The sequence below is a fragment of the Glossina fuscipes genome, unplaced genomic scaffold (genome assembly GCF_014805625.2).
Source record: "Glossina fuscipes isolate IAEA_lab_2018 unplaced genomic scaffold, Yale_Gfus_2 42, whole genome shotgun sequence".
Taxonomy (NCBI): domain Eukaryota; kingdom Metazoa; phylum Arthropoda; class Insecta; order Diptera; family Glossinidae; genus Glossina; species Glossina fuscipes.
This window is the reverse complement of record NW_023998426.1, coordinates 3,620,021-3,632,702: the sequence shown is the minus strand read 5'-3', so window position 1 is coordinate 3,632,702 and position 12,682 is coordinate 3,620,021. Positions and strand designations below refer to the sequence as shown.

At 34.6% G+C, this 12,682-nt stretch overlaps 1 protein-coding gene across 2 annotated transcripts in view; it reads left to right on the top strand.

Moving 5' to 3' along the window:
• LOC119637000 overlaps positions 1-12,682 on the top strand; it is a 108,695-nt gene that overhangs the window by 59,849 nt on the left and 36,164 nt on the right. For both annotated transcript variants that reach the window (XR_005247201.1, XM_038032773.1), the window contains exon 3: positions 456-906. Coding sequence is in view for 1 of the 2 variants with exons in the window: in XM_038032773.1 (XP_037888701.1) it covers positions 485-906 (422 nt within the window). In the remaining variant the exon portion in view is untranslated. The remainder of the gene's footprint in view (positions 1-455; positions 907-12,682) is intronic.

The window sequence follows — 12,682 nt, the reverse complement described above, 5'->3', positions numbered from 1 at the left end:
GAGAGAGAGAGAGAGAGAGAGAGAGAGAGAGAGAGAGAGAGAGAGAGGGAAAGGGAGAGAAAAAGAGAGAGATAGAGAGAGTATTAAGAGAATTGAGAAGTTTTGCCGGATTACGAATATTTGTTACGCGCACCCACACACACGCACACACACACCCACACAACTCTTTCGCACGTTCTCTCTCCGCTTTTCTCTTTTGTTCGCCACAAGAGCATCGGCACACCGCCGCCTACCAACCAACCAACCAACCACCCACGATATAATCTACAAAAGCAGAGCGTAGCTAAAACTGTAAATTATTTCTCTTCTTCTTTTTTTCTTCGGTTTTTGTTATTCAGTTTGTTTTTATTTTAATTTTTATTTATTTTCTTTTTTTTCCGCTTTTGTTGTTGTATTTTTTTTTATTTTTTTTTTTTTATAAATATTGGAACCCACGCACAACGTTTTGCATATAGTTTGCGTTGGGTTACGCGTTTAAAACCTGATGACTACCGCTAAAAGACGCGCAAACAGTGGCGCGACAATTGTTGCTGACAACCATTATTCACAATCGAATCAACAACAACAACAACAACAATTACAACAATTGCATCAACACTCAATAAATTACCAAGAACAACAACGACAGCAACCACATCATGGACTTAGTCAGCAAACATATCAACAACAACAGCAACCTCTACACACCCCACAGCCCCAACAGCAGCAACAACAACCGCAAATTATTACCGACCATAGTCAACAACAACAATATAATTATCAGCAAATGCCATCTAATCAAAATTATAGAAATTCCGGAACAAATGAAACCTCATTACTATCGTCCTCAACAACATCTTCATCATCATCCTCGCCGCCATCTACGGTGCGCAACGAATGTTCGGTGAAGCTACCACTAGATATTTTGTAAGTAAACTAATTTTCTTGACTAATTTTTTTGCGCTTATGCCTCATAAGACATAAAGCTTGCCTATGTATGCACTGGGTTGCCTTGTAGGTCTATCCAGACCTGCTCGGACCGACCCTTAAGCTAAATAAAGTACCGTACTTTGTTGCGGTCTGATCTTTTTTATTGCTGTTGATAATTGAAAGCTTGTAGGTTTATTGGAGCGTTTCATCACGTTCACTCATCAACCTAAAGTTTCCCCAAAATACAATTTTAGGAACTATGGGCAGTCTTAGTTAATTCGAAATTAAAGTTTTTAACCACTAATGGACTAAATTTACAACTATCGATTGTTACGACCGGACAATGCATCGAACTTTAAATTAGTCCCATGAGTTGGGACAATAATCGTACTATTACGGACATACGCTTCGCGGGGGGAAAGAGGATTTCCTGTGGTGAAAATACCTAAACTTGAAGGAATTACAACAACTACATAGCTGCTATACGTCTCTGAGAGGTTTCATGCATTACCTATAGCATTTGTGATACGAAGATGTATTAAGTTTGTGCGGATGTATGCAGCATTCAGAAGCGTTTGAGATAGGACCACCATTTATTATAACGATCGATTCAAAATCATTTTGAGTTCAAAATAAATTTTGGGTCGATCTAAGTTGTCTGTCCGTGTGTCCGTCTTGTTTTCTTGTGTTCAATCTATAGATTCTAATTTTTGAGATACATTGATGAAATTTTGGTCTACTTACGAATGCTATTGAAAATGGTTCGGATCGCACCACTTTCCGATCGCGTCCCATATTACATGCTGTTATGAAGACACGTTCTATGCTACATACCGCAAAGTAGAGCATTTAATGATGGGCTGTGATCCACGGCAGTGCTTTTCCTTGTTTTAATTACAACTTGCCCTTGTTTTAATGGTGCCTGTGGGTGGTGTTTTTCTTGACAATTGCTGTTATCTACCCATATTCCGCCTAATGCAGAAGATATTCTTCAACTTATTATCTGCTTAGGGGGGATAGATTAGTTAATTCAATAGTTTATCGGTTAAATTATATACGTAATTATTATAATTTAATTAATATTTTCAATCTTGTCGAATGGCATTTCCTAACAAGGCTTCAAGGTAAGGCTGTTGGCTCTGAATAAGACACGAATTTTGTCAATCATGATATAATATAAAATATCCTTTCTCAACTATTCCGGGCCTTTTTTTCCCCAATTCTGTGGTACCTAATAACGATGATGCGGATGGAAGGTGCATCTGTTAAAGACACAGAAAAGCATTATAAGTAATATTCATCCGGTCAACGTCTGTGCATTGATACGCCCACGTTCAAAGACTTGCTAAAGAAAAGTGAACATTTGCTCTTACTTGAAAAGATTAAATTACATTCGACTAAGGGCAAGATCGGTCTGCACTTATCTCCACAAGGAAGAAAAATTTCAAATAGTTTTGTCAGTAAAGGTGAAGTCCACTAATGCAAATTATAAACCGTTATAATGTTTTTTTTTAAGGTCCACCTTTCCACATAATATAATGGTTATGCCACCAGTGATGCAAATAACATTGATTGTAAGTTCACGGAGTGTTTGGAGTGTGCTATCCTATAGGGATATTCCGCATAATTTTCAGATTCCACGTACTTTGAACTTTTCTCCTCCTAATAAGGTTATGGACCCAGGAGATGTATAGGATGTTGCACCGTCTGGTCAAAGGCAAACGTTATTCAAATCAGAATCATCTAACACATGTTAGAAACAAAGCTGCTGCCTTTTAAAAACGTAGAGGCCACCTACATCTCCAAATCGTAAAACACACTAAACTCTTAATTTTTGTGCATGTAAAAGTGTTTTGTCGGGAGCTTATTGGTTTTCTTTACATTAAATGCGATAATTTTGCTTATTCAGGGAGTTATGAAACATGCGCACACATATTTCGAATTAACTGAGCTCTCTATCTTCTGATGTACCCGAAAATTCCCAACGATTTGGAAAAATTTGGAAAATTTCAAACAAAAACCAGTGAAAATTGAATTCTCTTTTAGCCACTTATCATAATTTGTTACTAGGTCTATACATCTGCTAGTAAACGGTTCCAGTTAGTTTTTCGCCATCAAAAAAAGCCTTAAAATGACGACAGCTTTCTTTTACATCGTTTTTAATCTTAAATCTTCTTCGTATGCTTCCATATGTCATTACAACAACAGCAATAATCAAAGCAGACATAAGTTTGGAATAAATACACACGAACTTGTTCACTGCTGATGAACTAGTTCTTAACATTTTATTAATGCATCGAACTACCACATAGTGAAGTAGTTAAGAAGTGCGATAACATGAAATCGACATAACCGGCTTCAGTTCTCAACGCCCTTGACCACACTTCAATTACAATTTGTGTATAGACGTAATTGCAGTGAATGCTATGGCTAACGTCGTATAAACGTAACTCTTGCGCACGGTGTACATACTTTCCAGATTGGGGCAATCCCGCGTCCCTCTTGCTCGCACCATTTCTTTCTGACCAACAACGTATTACTGTAGGCCCAGGCGGCATCCACTGAGTGAATAGTCACATTAAAAAAAGAAAAAAGAAAGAAAGCCTTGATTTCCTTTCGACTTAAGGGTCAATATCAAGTTTTAATTTCAGTTTTTCTCAAATCCAAGCTCCTTTTTCCTTGCACCTAGACATAATCGGCTACCTGGACGCTGTGGCCCGCAATGAACAGAAGAGGAAGGATTGAGAATATAGAACAGAGAAAAACTTAAGCCCTGCCTTCAACACTTTCGCTAACGTGCTATATAAGTCCCTTGATAACTCATTTCAATTAAATTTTCTCATAACCTTTCTCGTAACCTGTAACCATTTGTAGTGCAAAGGTGTATTAAACTTGCATGGATAATAGTAATATCCAGAATGACTGGAGATAGACCAATCTTTTGTTATACCAACCGTGTCCGTCCATCTTCCTGTCTCGAGTTCAACCCACAGACCGCAATTTTTGAGTTATTTTGATGAAACACTGGTACACTGACAAGTTTTGGTCCAAAGACAAATGCTATTGAAAATGGTTTCGATCGTACCACTTTTTCGACTATGGGACATATTTCTTAAAAAGTCGCCATATGTTTAACTGTATTAAGCAAAGTGAAGTAGAGTATTTGATGGCGGGCCATGTTTTTTTGTTCTAATCAACATACGATTCGATTGATCACATAATTCGCTACGTCTATGATTGTTAAAGCTTATTTACAGAGTATAAAGATGTAAATCTTCTTTGCAAATTTCCTTTATATATATGTTTCCTGATAAGCCTAAGCAAGCTAAGCGACGAAATTATTGCCTTGTACTATATCATCATCCTACGATGAAACAATTAAGGCTTGTGTTAATCAACTCGAAACACCCACTTACAAATAACATTCGTGAATACTAAGATTTCTGTTCTATGCTTTCGCTTAGTACTTAGTGCAAAGGCAAATAATTTATTAACGCAAAAGTGCTTGTGCTTCCTTCTCTGCCTTTTTAAAGAAAACAAAAACTTTTACATAGATGTTGATAATGTTTATCTTACATTTAAGAAGAATTCATTAATTTTATAGCGGAAGCGTATACATTTAAATTTATGTGGTCGCTATTGCAGCTGCTGAAATTTTTAAAAACAAGGAGCAAAATAATACCGAAATTTATGAGCTTTGAAGAGACTGTTTATGAAAGTTGTGGACATGATAGTCAATCGATTCGAACCTTTTTGAACTGAACATGAAAGTGATTCTAATGTATATCTGGGTCTTGCAAATATCTCTATCCGATTAAAAGTTTTAGTTAAATATATGAAAAAATTTTTCCTGCTTTAGAGAGATATTTAAGTTCTTATGCATTGTGGGCGTATCTGCAGACAGATAATGCATATTTTTCAATTTTGTATTCCTAATCGATCAAGGCATATTTGTGCCAAATTTTAACTTCTTGCTTTCACTTTTAAAATTGTGACGATTTCCGAAAATCTAAAATCACTTTATTGATTTTCTTAAGATTTCTTAGTTAAGTTCGTATCTTATCGTAAGGGAAAAATATAACCTTTTTTATAACGTTACAAATATATATTTATAGAAAAGTTATGAAAAGTTAATGAACCTTGACTGAACTGCCGAACAATCAAAGCAACGTCATCGATCGATTTGATCAACTTATTTACATTAATGTCAGGCTTTATTAAAATTTCTTCTTGCTTGTGTCTATAGGTAACGCTTGGCAAGATCTCAAATGTTATCAAACTTTCGGTACATTTCTTTCCCTCTACCCTCTTATTATTTTTAGTTAATACTTGAAATTTTGGAATATTCTCCACAATAATAAAAATCGAATCGAAAATCGAAAAAATTCTTTCATTGCTTATGGCAAAGTTTGAAAACTTCGTTTATGACACTTTGTGTATGAACGTTCCTGACAAAAACCTGGAAAATCCTTTACAAACAATTTCAAGTTAATAATAATAACTAATTCCCAAACAGTTTTTATTGTGACGAAATTTATTGGGAAAGTCCTAGTAATTAAGCAGTGCCATGACTTTTCAACCCTTAACACGTTAATCCTTAGCTCTACCATCCTGTGTTGAGTTTCATTTACTTCGCTAGGATAAAATGAAAAAATACGTGATAAAGTTATAGTCACAGTTAATTCTAAGATTATTAAAGAAACTTGAATAAAAATTAATTATCAGATTAAGGTTCAACTTAGCAATTGTCCTGCATATCGTGAATAAGTTAATATTAATGTAACGCATACATCGCTGAAACACTCTATAATCTTCCATTCCCCTCACTTGACTGTATAGTATGAAAAACGAAATTGATTTCTCCAAGTTTCTGCTAGTGTGAGCCTCATTCAGTTAACGCTACGATTTCCTTAGTATTTCCAGAAATTTAATTTTCACTTAAAATGCACTTTACTTAGTTCGGTTAGAATAGGTTCGTAACTGCACAGAGGTACCTACATTCAGAATTAAAGTTAACCCGATAACAAACGTTCGACCTATTTATGATTTTCATTTATTCTTACGCTTTTCGGGTTTTCCTTTTCAGCGCATATTGTATACATTTAGCGAAACTAAATCAACAAGTTAGGTAGGCGGTGAGTAGATTTGATCTGAAACGTCAGATAAAATGTGTTTTTTTTTCACTTTTGGTTTTTCCCAAAATATTTCCTGAAAGAAATGTGAAAAGTTTTACAATGCTAGATATAAATACGGGATTAACTGTGAGCTGTTCGATAGTATTATATAAACAAGTGAAGAAAGCGGAGTATTTGCGTGCAGTGATCTATAAAGTTATATATTGCTGAGTACTTAAGGAAATTATTCAAATTGAAATAATGTTTGCCAACATGAATACTTTTCACCAGAACTTGGGAGGGTCTTGCTACGGTCATCTTTCTGTGAATACCAGACAAGATGCATTTCCCTGTGGCGGACAAAAGTTGGTTTGGAACTCAAATGCAATTGAAACGATAATGATATTGAATGCTGCCTTGTGTAAAATCAAAAATGAAAATCAAGAACTTAAGGCGCACAACCGTCACTTGCAGAGAGACAACGATTGCCTAAAAAGAGAATTATTTGAGCGAGAAAAACAATTGCAGACTATGCAGATCCGAACGGCGGCATTGGAAGAAGAAATTAATTACATGAAATTCAAAACAACAATGACAAATGCTAAGAACAGTAGTTTTATAAATCAAAAAACTGTAGAGGAAGAAATTCAAACATCATTGACCGAAAATCTCAAAAAAGCGAATTCTTCTAAAGAAATGTGTTCAAGCTTAAACTTCCTCTTCAATTTGGCCGTGCAATATGCTCTCGAAGGTAAATACGAGATCGCGGTTCCAGTCTGCAAGGAGGCTTTAAATGCTTTTAAAGAAACCAATAATGAATACCACGCCGGTGCCGCAATATTACTGAACTTTTTGTCTTTAATTTCCGCCAAATATGGTTTTTACTGTGAAGCTGCGCGTTACTTGGAAAAGTCTCTTCTTATTAGAACATTCAACTGTGGCTTTAATGACGAAACTGCGATAATTACTTTAGGTAACTTGGCTACGCTTTATGGGAAATGTCAATGGTATCGTAAAGCAGAAGAGACTAAAATAAAACTTGTGCGTATTAAACAACAAATTCTTGGCGATAATCATTTGGAATTAGCTAAAGATTTGATTGATCTTGCCGTGCTATGCCAGCAACAAGGTAGATATGAAGAGGAACAAGTTTACTATCATCGAGCAGTAAACATATATGAATCTCAATTGGACGCTAACGATATTCGCGTAAAGCGTGCAAAACTTAATTTGGCCAAATGCCTTATCGGGCAGGTCAAATTTCAAGAAGCTGCTCTATTGTACGAGCAAATCGAAGGGGTTTTTTAAAAGCGTTAAGAGAGTGTTCGCCAAAACCCAAAAAAAATGTGTTGACGCTTGGCTGTGGATAAGTGTGGCGTGACGATGCAGTTTGATAAAACACAAAAAAAACACAACAAGCGAAGAAAACCCCCCAAAAAAGCTTTATTTCAACGTTTAATACCAAATTTTGAATTGAAGGAATTTTTGACTCTGATAATATATTGATCGTAGAAGTAATATTACTTTTGTAAATTTAGGAACATCTACCCTATATATAGACTAGAAATATGAATTAATTTAGTAATAAAATAATCTTAAGAGCATTTTTGAGTAATCCCACGATGGGGTCATACATAATGAAAAGTAAAAAAAAATAAAAATAAATAGATTTAACCCTAATCATAACGGAGTAAGTCTGCGATGTTCATTTCAACTTTGAACTTTAATTTCTTTGGGTTTCCTTATCAGAAATGAAAACAAAATTTGTGGGTTGTCTTTAATATTTTGCTTACTTGTCTATGCTTTCTTTTTCTATCAAGAAAAATAATAACATTGGATTTATTTCTGGTATTCTCGTAAGTGACTAAGAGTCACATCGTGTTGTGATTCGTTAAGGCTAAGATTTAACTTATATTTATGATAACTATGTCGAATGAATATTAGGTCGCTTTCATAATCATAGGATGACATTATAAAAAATTAATGCTATTGAGAAATAGTTGAAAACGTGAGGATAGTTAAAAATACATTCATAATAATTTGAAAAAATTAATTAATTAGATATATTTATGTAACCCACATGACTAGTGGTGCATATTATATAGTAAAACTATCTTCTCAAAAAATATAAGCCGAAATATCAGCTTTTAAGCACGTTCTGATTTGAGACAATTAGGAGAGTGTTGCGCGATATATAGGCATCGACATCATCCCGTGCACAAATTTCAAAATAGCCTATTATTAAGGTTGTGCGAATGTGTGTAACACCCAAAAAGGACTTGAATTGAGAATCACTTTCCGAATGGAATTAAACTTGTCTGTCCGTCTGTCTGCCTGTCTGTATGTCTTGTTTTCTTATGTTCAACATAGAGAGCGCAATATGTGATGAAATTTGGTGCACTGAGGCGTTTTCGTCCAGAGTCGAAAGGCATTGAAAATGTTCGAATCGAACCTCTTTCAACCACGTTCCTTATAAGGCTTTCGTTTGAAAAGCCATTAAGACAATGTTTGTAGGATAGTGTAGGGTATTTATTGGTGGGTGATGACGGACTATAGTGATTTTACGTGTAAAGTTTTATGAGTAAATTTTATGTTACTATAGGGCAAGATCATATAACTTAGTTACTTCGCTTGCAGCAACCAGAAATAATAACGAAAGCGAAAATATTTCTGAATAATAAAACACTTTGATTTTTCAACTAAACCGTATATGAAGCATTGTTTTAATCGTCAGCCTTTCTCGTGGCATTCGATAACCTCTGAGTGACTTGGGAAAATTTTATTACCAACCACTGGTACTCATAAATTTATTGCATTTCCGGTCCGCATTTCAAATTCAGAACTGCTATCAATTTATTACATTTTGCTAATTAATCTACGCCCTAGATGTTGATCAAATTCCTTTTGTTTGCTTAATAGTTAATTCATCAACGTTTTCTACCGTTATGCATAATACTACCGCATAGTTTAAGTCATGATGAAGAATTCATATATGAATTACTTTAAGGTTTTTATTAACGGTAATGCGAGTAAATAAAAAATATAGTTTGGCTGATGGAAAACATTTAAGATACACTCCGTGAAGCGTGCTAATGAATCATTTTCATAAATTGCTGTTTGCTTAAAAACGCAAAAAAAAAAAAAAAAAATCAGAAAAATATTAATTTCTCATAAAGCTAAATAAGATATTAAAGTGACGTGTTCTCGTATAAAAAAAAGTATTAGCACTAACTAAGAAGGCAAAGTTGAAGGCGAATAACTTAAGACTGTCATGTGTTGTGTAAAGAAGTTTTTTGCATTATATGCATAACTCGACCAAACATCTTCATTCCTCGTCCACTTCATACCTACAAAGACTGCTTAAACTCCAAATATATGCTTGAAATATTCTTTAAAAAAAAAAAAAAAAAAAAAATCATCAGAAACCGCGAAAGACTTTTAGCGGCAACTTATAGTTGGTAAACAATATGATAAAGTTCATGTCACATACAAGGCAGCCGTACATGACAGTAACGCTTATTATGATATATAGTTTATATGCACTTAAGTGACATAAATGTAAGCGTTTTGTAAAATAACGGTATTTAGTAATAATTACGATAGAGAGAAAAAAAAAAAAAGAAAAAAAATGTAGAGTTTAAAAGACTTAAAACGAGAAGCACGTGTTGTAGAATTTAAAAATTACTATAAATAATAGAGAAAAAAATGTTTGTATATACTTCATATTAACACATGCCACCATAAATGATATATAAAAGAGGTATTTAATAAATACTTGCACAAACACTGGCCACAAAATAGGTTTACTCAAGCCTTCATATAAATACAATATATATATATAATACATGCACACTTACCGTTCATTTTAAATATGGCTTAAGTTCATTTAAAAAGAATAAAAGGCTAAGCTGAAAGTGTTAATATTTACTTACCAACGTTAACATTTCATTTTAAAGTAACTTGCAACTGGACCGTTTAAAATATATATGCGTAAATAAATGATGTACAGGCACCGCTCGCCTAACATGGTTAATTCGTACCGTCCTTTAGTATCCCACTGTATCGAGATCGTGCCGTTTCAACTCTGAAACGTAGTTTCATACCGTATTAATTTTCCCCTATTTATTTGCCTGATAAAACCCCTTTTACAATCAATAATAACGAACTTGACCGCGGGACTGAAATGAGGTGCACACAAGTATCAGATGCCCTTTACACGTGATGAACATCGTGAACATTTTAGTATCCTTTTTGTGGTGAGAAAGGATTATGAAATTGCTTTATCTCTAGTTCCGTCTCATGCAGCGTTACGCTACGTAAGCAATAATTCAGGAGTTTACAAACCGGGCGACTAGGTGGTCATAAACTAGGAGTGGTTCGGCCATTCTTAAATTTTATGTAAAAATGATGGCGAGCTATTAGAGATTTCCTCAAAACGATATGATACGCTCATGAAACGGCGGTAACTGCAAGTCATTTCATCTCATGCGTTATCAAAAGAAGAGAAAATCTTCTCTGCATATATATTATACTCATTCCGTGTGCGATGACGTAAGCACAATGTGTTAAAGAAAAACTCAAATTCGAATTTCGACATGGTCCAGTAGGAAGTCGGTTTGACCGCAGCTTTAGCAAATACACAGACGGTAAAGGCATAATAAATAGGCGCACACCCGCTGGACTGCGGCCATACCCTATCTCCTTCTCTTTCCTCTCTTCTTTCTGATCATCATCACGTCGTCCCCTGAAGTGACATTAAATGAAAAAAAAAACAACAAAAAAACAAAAGGAAAAAATTATCTTAACAGACTTAGGCCTTTTTCAGACTGACTAACGCATCTACTCTTCTTTATGTATGTAGCCGAAAAGGAGAAAAGGGAAAAGAATAAAAATTCTCAACTTGAACTAATAGAAATTGTTTTGGTTTATAGCAACTATGCCACTATGCCTGTAGCAGTAAATGGAAAGTGTGGAAAAAAATAAAGTGCTATTTAAAATGGGAATAACTTACTGACAGGCTGTTAGCAAACTTTAGAGAGTCACAATACACACTGACTTTCCTTAGAACGGCTTTTAGGAAGACCTGCACGCACATACGATGACGCTATACTTTCGCATTAAGTTTAAACTTTTCACTCATTAAAGCAGGTATAGTATGTAGGTTTTTAAAACTCATCATTGTAATTGTAAAGGTAAAGACTAAAAAGGAACTAAGTAGGGCATTTTACGGTTATTTGTTGTTGGTATTATTGTTGCTGTTGTCTTAACACTTATTTAACCGTATATAAATTTAACATACTTAACAATCTTTTCTTTTTTTCTTTTTTTTTGCTTTACGGCTTGGCGTGCTATAGAGGAGCGCACATGAAGCCACAACACCGGTTTTTTGTCCATTCTCATGGCTGCTATAGAAAGTATATAGCTTTGATCAGTTAACTGGTAACTTTTATGAAAACATAATCCAAATTTGTGATTTTCAGCAAAGAGATTAGTTTTTTCCTCTTTTTTCTGTAAATTATCTTTGAGTTTTAAGTGCATAAAATCGGATCAAATGGCATTGCTAAGCCAAGATTTTCGGAGAAAATTTTCCAAATCTTTCAAATAATATTTTTCAAAGTTTACTCAAAGTTGAACTTTAAAGCAAGGTAACAGTGTTGAGCTATATGCTCTGCTTGTGCTGAAATGGTATTACTAAGCCGTGACTATTGAAAAAAGTTGCTTTAAAAAGCAATTAACATTAACACTGGTGTAGTTTTGTAGCATACGCAATAAATTTTCTAAATTTTTCAAATAATATTTTTTAAAGTTTCCCCAAAATTGAACTTTAGAGCAAGGTAACAGTGTTAAGCCAAATGCTTTGTATTGTCTTCGTAAATTAACCTAATATCGAAGTGCAACTTTGCCTCTGGGTAAATGGAAGCGTACAACTACTCTCACATCACAGGACTAACAAGTGCTCACATATATATATATACAACGGAGCTTTTTGTAAGTGTTCTATGTTTGAGCGGAGCAAGTGATTACACGAATAAGAAGAAAAATTATACTCATCCTGAAGGGATTGTGGAACGCTTAACAAAGGCACAAAGGTTTTGTTAGTGTTGGACTTTTTAGTTGGAAAGGAAGGCTGAGATCAATACTATAATAAATTTCTATTTGGCCTTTTCTTTGAGTTGAGACAGTGAGACCAAATCAAGTGTATTTACAAATTTGATATGAGTATTCACGTAAGTTGAACCTTACGTAGAAGTGGACATCTGAAAAATAAGGCAGGGCCAACTACTGATAGAGATACTTTGCACTTTCTATTTTATACCAATCTCAACCATCTTGGGTAGAATACTCGCCGTTAGACTCTACGTATATCTGCTGATTTGAAGGACGTAATAAAATGTATTTTATACCAAGTATTGTCCATTGTTAGTCTATACATATTTGCCTCAAGTTTTGGATATCTAGCCTTGTGAGGCTACTCTCAAAGAGAGGAATTTTCTGGGTATTATGATAACAATAGGAAAACTGCTCGAGTAGACAATGATTCATCGATTGAATCTAGCATTAATCAGAAGAAGATAATTGTCTAGTGAATACAAGAGAGAGGGTGGAACGTTGTTTACTGATCCATTTTGCCGTATCGGAACGAACTGAAAGCGCCCGTT